The following is an 8,524-nucleotide window of genomic DNA, read 5'->3' as shown; positions in this document are numbered from 1 at the left end:
GAATGACAGGCAATTTATTTACATCACCGTGCCGCTCGTCGCCAGCCCGGAGAAACCCATTTACATCTTAATTTCCTTTTAGTATCAGCCTTTCGCTGTGAGGGCAGAGCTCCTTCTTACGCTTGCGGTTTTCGCGGAAGACTGAGTAGTGACCTCGAACTAGTTCTTCCGATAGACTCCAGATTGCCTGTAAAAAACAAAACCAAAAACAAAACCCAGCAAAACTATTCTGAGAAGCCACCGCTTTCCCCTTCTTTCACATTTACCCTTCCCTGTCCCGGTGCCTCGGAGGAGCGCCAGAGAGACGGGACGGGGGCTGACCGAGACGGCTGCTCCAGGGCCGGGATGCTCGGGGTGGAGGATGGCGGGGGGGCGGGTGGCAAGCTGTTCCTCAAGTCCCCGGCCCGATGGGACAGGTAGCCACGATGGCCCAAACTTGTGCGTTTGAGTCTCTCGCCAGGGCCGGGCCGCCGCAAAGTTAGTGAGGCACTTGGTTGAGATTTTTTTTTATATACTGTTTTTTATTGTTTTGTTATTTAGGGTTTTTTTTTGTTTTGGTGGGTTTTGGGTTTGGTTTTTTTTTTTTTTTTTGGGGGGGAGGGTCGATTTCTTCTCTTCCCCCGCCGTCAGGGAACTTTCGACATCGTCCTGCCCGGCACGGAGCCACCTCCTTTGCAAACAAAGCCGTTCTTGGGGCAGCGAAGGGAGCTGGAGGCGGAGGGGAGGCGTGCAGGAGACTCCAAGCGAAAGCTTCGCCTCCGCAGGCGACGGCCGCCACCGAAATCCTGTCAGCGGCGCCCGGCCGCCGCCAGCCCGCTCCCGCCTCGCCCTCTAGCGGGGGAGAGCGGCGTCGCCGGCGGCTGGGCGTGACTTTCCCCGCTCCCTTTAGCCTGCCTGCCTGCCGGGGGGGACCGCGAGTCAGTCAGGGAGCCGAGCTAAACCCGGGCTAACGGCGGAGACAGGCGAGAGGACTCCGGGGGTAAGAGTAACACCCCCCCCCCCCCCCGCCCTCCCCCGCCACGCCGGGCACCGGGGGAGGCGAGTGGGGCGGAAGGCGTGGGGCGTCCCCGCGGGGAAGCGGCTCGGCCCCCGGAGCGAGGGCAGCGGTGCAGCCGGAGGAAGGCAAGCAGGCAGCCCCCGGGCGCTTCGCACCCCGCTTTCCCTGCCTCTAAAAGCGAAGAGAGGGAAAAAACAGTCCGTGGGGCACCAAGTGGGGGAGTCCGGCAGCCCCCTCCCCGCCTGCCCCCCTGACCGGCGGGGGGCGAGAGGGGCGCCTCCTACTTTGGCAAACACTTTGGCACTTTGCTGGATCTGGAGCAGGAAGGGGTGGAAATATGGGGAAAGTTGGAACTTGCCTGGTTACTTTGGCCGGACTTTTGCTGGCGGCGGGAGCGCAGACGTTCACAGGTAAGGAGCCTCCTCGTCTGCCCCGGGGCCGGGCAGCCCTGCCTCGGGCGGGATGGGGTGGGAAGTGGTGGTGGCGGAGGGACAAGGAGGGAAGTGCTGCAAATTGGGAGCCTGTTGGGTTTGGGGCTTTTTTGGGGTGAGGGTTTGTTTGTTTTTTGTTTTTTGTTTTTTTTTCTTCCTTTGCTTCCTTCCGTGCCGTCACCCTGGCGAGGCTGACAGTTCACAGCCGCCTCGTACGTGGGGTAGAAAAAGTGTCCGGAGGAGGCGGCGGTGGGGGGGATGCTGTTAGGTTTGCGCCCCTGTGCTCCTTCCTGACGGGCCAAAGGCACTAAGGAGAAGGGAGAGGGGTTGGCGGGGCTCTGGCTGCCGGAGGGCAGGGCCGGAGGGACGGGTGGGACTCTGGCTGGCTCCGGCTTTTCTCCGCGTCGACTTCCCGAAAGTTTCTCGCTGCCCCGGCGAGGGAGGAGGTGAGGAGCCGCCGCCGGGCCCCCGGCGAGGAAGCTTGCGAAGGGGAAGGAAAACTTGCGGTGCTTCTCGGGAGGGTGCCCCGCCGCCTTGCTTGCCTGGCTCCTTCTCGCTCGGCCCCGGAGGTCCCCAGCTTTTGCGTTGCCCGTAGGGGCTGCTGTGAAAAGTCAGCAGGGCCGAAGGGGCCCCGGCCCCTCGTTTTCTATAGCCCCCACACCCGTCATATTGGGGGGCAGAAGGTGCTTGCGGGGTGTCAGGGGTCGCATCCAGGGAAGAGCCCCGGCAAAGTGCGCTGTCAACAGCGTTTTCTGTTCCTTGGAGTCCTAGACCTGCATATAGTCATCTTCTTGGTCCCCCTTCCTCTGCCTGCACCCCTGTCCTATTTATATGTTGAAGAAACCCGTAATTTCAGGAGGAAATCTGCGTTGTGAAATAGTCCTGTGTGCTTCACTGCAAAGATTTTTTTGTTGTTTTGTTCCTAACATTAAGTGAGTGCATCTGAAAAGCACGTTAAATTGAAGACATCTGGTCCTCAGTTCTTGCGAACTGTGCTTTGATCTGGTGGGAAGCAATACTTTTGACTTTCCTTGTTGCTCAGGCTGCAGAGTAGTTTGTATTTTGTACATTACATGTTGCTTCTATCTGGCACTGTAGATAAACCAAGTTTTATGGCTAAGAATTGGTGGTCTCTTATAAACTTCTTTAAACATGAAACAATTCTGGTTTTATGTAAGGTTCCAGGGACCTTTTGTATTCATATTTGCATTTCCCCTAATTTCTCTCCAGCATTTTTACTGCAGATGAGACACAAGATCCCCAAACAGGAAAATGTTTTTTTACCGAGGTGATATATAATAACGATGGAATCTTTTACAAACACTCACAGTAGGATGTACCTATTCTCTGCAGTGAATTAGGGAACTGAACTCGTGTATATTAGCCCTATAAGTTACTAATACTGGAAGTCTAGTATCCAGGCTTCAGTGAACACTTCTTAAAGATAAATCCATAACCCATTGCTGACCTATATGAACTGTCTTACTTGTTAAAAGTTAAGCTGGGGCAACTCTTCTCCTGGATATTCACATGAATGGTGCATGTGATATGCTGTTCGTGTTGCTGAAGAGCAATCCCACATTAGTGTTAGTTTTGTGTCTGTTGTGTACATTTCCATTGCCCCACACTGTGGAAAGAACTGTGATAAAAGCCACAAACAATTTGGAGTTGAATTCTGCATGCAGGTATTCAAAAGGTGTGATTCCAATCCTCCCCAATTACTGAATAACAAAGGCTGTGATTTACATGCTTCAGTGAGATTGCAGAGAATGTCATGGGATGGAGAATCTGGCCTGCTTTCTCTCTGTGTAGGTATGTACATACATGTTAAATATTGAATTTAAAGTAATTTGTGAAGAGACACATACAAGTTTGTGGGTTTTTTTCATATTGATTCTTGGCACTCAGAAAAAATTGATGACATTTCCATTTTTGTGGTTAACCATTTGAAGTGCATGCCTGAGAGTAATTTTTGCTTAGGGGAAAAAAAAATGGTGTTGCTTTTGTTAAAAGCTTGATGCATCACTGTTATAGGAACTAAATTACAGAAAAATCCATCCTTGAGCTAAGTAGTTATCTCTTGTAATAGCTGTTCCTTGTTGCAGACAGGAGTTACATGGCTACATGACTAACCTATAAAAAGTTGAAAAACACAAAGAAAAAAGAAAGAAAACCAACTCTACATATGTTCTAAGCAAAGAATAGCAGTGGGTGAGATAAGTAATCTTTGGCATTTATAGTTCCAGTTTTATTTTTATCCTTCTCTGAAATGACTGATCTATTTTACAGTGACTGGTCCTCAATTACCATCAGCTATTGTTTTATTTGAGTTTCTTATTTAGAAAATAATCTTACTGAAAGATCAGATCGTGGCTTTTTAAGGTCTGGAAGCTTTTAAGTAATCTTCTGAAAGCAGCTTAACGTTAATAACAATGAGATTTTCTCTGTCCTTAACTAAAGAATTTAAAATTCTGGATTCATGAGTTAAAGAAGCAAATGGTCTGAAGAAACTGAATTCCAGAGATGTTACTGAAAACATTGTCCTAAGTGGTCAATGCTGCTTAAGTTTTAAAAAGTAGCAAGGGTCTTCCTGCAAGGGTAATTTTGGGTTTAGTGCTTTCAAACATATATAGTTGCTTTCTGAGAAACTGTAGCATATCTAACTTAGCAGCTTTTCTTTATAATTTTAACATAAATGTTCTTAAGGGATCCCATATGAATACTGAATTCTAATATTGCAAAAGTTCTTGAGATGTGGTTTACTTGTCACATGAAATGCCACCCTACTCCACCGTGTTCCTTCTTCATCTCCTTGGTAGATTATTCAGGCTAGGGAAAGCAATCCCTCCTGTAAGGGATTTAGGTCAAACGTAGAGATGTGGAAAGTTGGAAGGGACATTGTAAGCCTAAATATTGTGTCTTATGTAAAAATAAAGGGTCTGGATGAGATGAGTTCTGTCACATACCAAAATGGGGAACTAAAATAGAAGGTAAAGAGATGGGTAAATGAATTCAGAAACTATGTTATTGTGAAGGCATTGTGTAGTGATAGATGTAAATTTGCAGGCAGCCTGAATTCTGGAATTGGTGCTTCTTGCTTATAACCTGAGTCTGACTGAGGGAGAGTTTTATTATTAGGCTGCTATATGCTTCTTTGCTATGGAAAGCAACGTGGTTGTACATTAACACACTCTTTTTGTCATGTTGCTTTTAAAAGTTTTAGTTTTTCTCTGAAAATTGATGAGTCCTGTTACAGTGAGATAGAGATACAGATGGGCTGAAGGACTGACTAAAAGTGCTAGTAGGAAAGACATTCATAATGAACTTGGCACTGGGACTAGGGGCAGTAATGATGAAAAGTGCTAAACGAAAATGCAAAAGTACTTTTCCTAGTGACTGCTAAGGGATTTACGAAGAGAAAAGAAGTCATCAAGCTATTTAATGGATTTAAAAATACAGAAACTTGCATTCTGAATAGGTGCGTGTTATGTTCCTGTTTCATTTTTGGGTGTAGGCACTCTAAAAACAAGAATCATGTTTTCCAAAAACACATGTAAGGAAGAAGTTTAACGTGCTGAAGTTGAAACTTACATTGATGATCCTTGTTGACTGCAGAGAGGGAAGATGAAAAGAAAGAATATAGGTTAAGTCTTCATAGTTGAAATGAAGCACTTGGCAATTGGAGAGATGTATAGAAACTAATAAAAAAATCTTGTATGACTAACTGTGTTTAAAAAGTTTTCCCAGTGTATTCAGGATCTCTGTTTGGAAGGCTTTAATGGCTATTCTAATCACTTTACCACCAAAGAGTTCCAGGTGTGATTATATCTCATTTAAAAAAATTCTGCTATTGCTTGCTTTGCTTATTCCACCTGCTTTCTTTCCTTTCCACCCATCCATCAAGTCCATATTCCTGCACTTCCTAAATAACTCCTAAGTAACATATGCTAGTGAAAATTCAGCTTTATTGGTGGCTGACACATCTGTCAGCTTCTCAACAAAACCACTCCAGGTAAAGCTCATAGTGTGGACTTGGCTTTGCTAAACTGTGAGAGCTGTGAGGGAAGATGGTCAAACCCAACTTCTCACTGTCAGGTGAATGCGTCGATTTGTGTTTCATACCTAGGAGTATTCATATGTAAAATACTCCAGCAAATTCATGGAAGCATGTTGAAGAACTGGCTTCTAAATATATCTGCCTGTTTTTTTTTTGTTTTTTTTTTTTAACTTTTCACAGTTAGAAACAGATGAAATATAGCTTGTGTTCGTCCGTAAACTGGAATGTACTTGAGCATGCTTCAGGGCTTTAGACATGGTAGCAGTTTGTCAAAAAAGAAACTGCATTGTAGATATGTGGGTTTTTAAAAAAAAATAATTTAGCAACTATGGTCTTGTGATGTTAAAAGCTAATAGCAAAACTTCATCAGAAATTAAAAAATTAATCCTACAAAATATTACAAGGATGTAGTAACGCTGGAGGGGGGGGGGGAAATCCTATGATGTTTATTTGATCTCATGATTTAGCAGCTGTCAGAATCCACCAGAGAACAAACCACACTGTCGTGAAACAATGTAGCAGCATAGAATTTATGAAAAAATAATTTATTAAGTGCTCACAGAAACTGCTGGATTGACAGCTAGAGAGACCAAATCCTCAGGCAAATCACAGAACATGTAAGGATAGAGCAAGTCTGAACTCTATCTCTTGAATGTCATTTGAATCTAACCTGAAGGAATGAAGAGATTATTTATTTTTCATGTGAGCTTGCTCATACAAGGAGGTGGTCAGTGAATGTGTCAGACAGCCCAGTTGCCAGTGGTCAGGTCAGTTCTAGACATTGCTGCTGAGACAATTGGTTCAGCTCTGATTGTTTGATTCTCCTAAGGGAAGACAATAGGTGCAGACTTGCTAGAACGAAGCCCAGTGATATTGAGGGAGGGTCAGGACCTGTGAATTCCTCCTGTATTTCACATGTTTATGTGAAGTTAATGCTAAAGGAAATGCTATTTGAGAGGGAGAACTCTTTTGTGTTTAAGGTTCATCACTATCACTGGCTGCATCACTAAGTTTTAAAGTTGTTTCCCCAGAAAATGACATGCATTTATGAACCTTCAGCTCATGTTAACAACTTTTGTGTAAATTTTTCCAGGAATTAATTGTTTGTGTATGCGTGCAGCTGGATTATCTGCTCAGTTTCACTGGGAGAAGTTGAGAGTCTTCTCTATTTCAGATGATTTTGTTGATTAACTTCCAGATCTGTATTTTTGACTTCATTAAGTTACATTATCAATGTATTAAAAAGGATTTAAAAAAAATACTAAACTTAATTTAGAGCATATGGTCATATATTTAGAAAAAGAAAAAAAAATAGTCTATCTATACATTTTACTATGTCACTTTATTCACCCCACTATGTTCACTTGCTTCTTTCTGATTTTTGTAGTGCTTTCATGAGTTTTGCCTGCTGTGAGCTGCTGCTGATCACTAGGTGTAGCTGCATCTCTAAATCCACTTCTCCAAGCATAGAAAGAGGAAGGGCTGTAAACTGGGCTTAATGAGAGTATAGGTGTATTTGGAGCTGGGGAGATGTGAAAATACATGATGGATTTTTGTGACCTAGAGTATTTTAATCCATTGCTGGCTTTTTTGCACCAATGTGATCATAATACAACTGCACTTCTAATTAGAAATGCTGATTTCAGTATCAGTGTTAGTATTCAGCAGAAGGAGGAATGAATGCTCTAATATAGCAAACAACACAATAAAACGCATGAAAGAAGGGACCATTTCTGTAGGAATCTGATAAGGCTGTATCAACCCTCTTCACTGATCCTTGTCCTAAGGAAAAGCTTAAGTGTTGTGTGACTAAGTGTCTTCTTGCAATCTACTCAGAAGCTTTTGGCTCCATTCAAAATAAACATTTTCAGAAATGGTGTTGCTGTCAGTGAGATTCTGTACTGATTTTGGAACAATGTGTTATACTGCTTTTTAAACCATGTGACTTCCATTAGTGTTATAAGGAGGTACAGAGGGTAAATCAGTCCCCACGCACAGTTTAGAAATTAAGGAAAGACATTTTTGTGCCTGAATTTCTGAGATTAGTAACAGTAAAAGTAAAGGGATATTTATGCCTCTAACACACATACTGGGGCTAAATAGGTGCAGGGAATAGGGAAGAAGCGGCTCAACCAGAACAACCCCCTGACTCCACAGTGCCCCTTTGCCACCTAAGGAGCAATGGTAGGAAACAAAGTAATGACTGAATTTGTTCACACAAAACCACTGTAGGATTATCAGGAAGGGGTTCTGAAAACAGGGTAGAATTGGGGTGTTTAGGGTGGAAATATGGGAAGAAGGTATAACATTTTCTGAAAAAGTGTAAGAGATGAACCGTACTGGAAGAGAGGATTGGAAAAAAAGCTCAAGTCCTAAAGGTATCCGAAGTATATCTGGAAAAAAGAAACGGATATTTAAAGAGTCACATTTTCATATTTTTGTCATCTTAGTTTTAGATACGTTCATCTAAAAATATACTCAAAGCCTGGATGTGACTTCTGACAGCTTTACATAGCAATAGCTGATTATCTTTACACATATGATTAAGTGTAATGATGCTAATTAATCTTTTTTTTTTTTCCTGTAGAATATTGTAAAACCAGCATTTTGTTTATGAGTGTGTTTCTTTTCCCCCTTTTCCCCCTGCCCCATGCATACTCTGCCCTGATTTAGAGAGCTTTAAGTTACAGTAGGGTTTTTTGAGGGGTAGATTGGCTTCCCCCTCCTTTTTTTTTTTTTTTTTTTTTTTTTTAATTCTATTCTGTTATATATATAATAGAAATAATATATATATAAAAATATATTTTAGAGCACCATTTTATTAGTCACACGAAATGTGAGTTTTCTCTTTAATAACTAACAGATAATTACCTCTTTCATCCCTTCAGCTTTTCATCTTCTTGGAGAATCTAGTACAGCATCACATGCCTATATTAGGAAAGTGAGGGGTTTGTTTCTTTAGGTTTTTGTTATATTTTTGGATTTTTTGCAGTTTGTTTGTTTGTTTTATATTTGTGGGTTTTTGGTTGTTGTTTTGGG

At 43.0% G+C, this 8,524-nt stretch overlaps 1 protein-coding gene across 6 annotated transcripts in view; it reads left to right on the top strand.

Moving 5' to 3' along the window:
• The first annotated feature begins 802 nt into the window (after positions 1-802).
• Positions 803-8,524, top strand: part of PTPRM (protein tyrosine phosphatase receptor type M) — a 466,786-nt gene continuing 459,064 nt past the window's right edge. For 5 of the 6 annotated variants that reach the window (XM_030444847.1, XM_030444845.1, XM_030444844.1 and 2 more), the window contains exon 1: positions 986-1,407. In XM_030444847.1, the coding sequence (XP_030300707.1) occupies positions 1,335-1,407 (73 nt within the window). In that variant the 5' untranslated portion in view covers positions 986-1,334. Of the gene's footprint in view, positions 1,408-8,524 lie in introns of all 6 variants that reach the window. The other variant, XM_030444842.1, reaches the window with a different exon arrangement.

Source organism: Calypte anna, chromosome 2 (assembly GCF_003957555.1).
Source record: "Calypte anna isolate BGI_N300 chromosome 2, bCalAnn1_v1.p, whole genome shotgun sequence".
NCBI classification, from domain to species: Eukaryota; Metazoa; Chordata; class Aves; order Apodiformes; family Trochilidae; genus Calypte; species Calypte anna.
The sequence above is the reverse complement of the archived record's forward strand: the minus strand, read 5'-3'. Positions and strand labels throughout refer to the sequence as shown.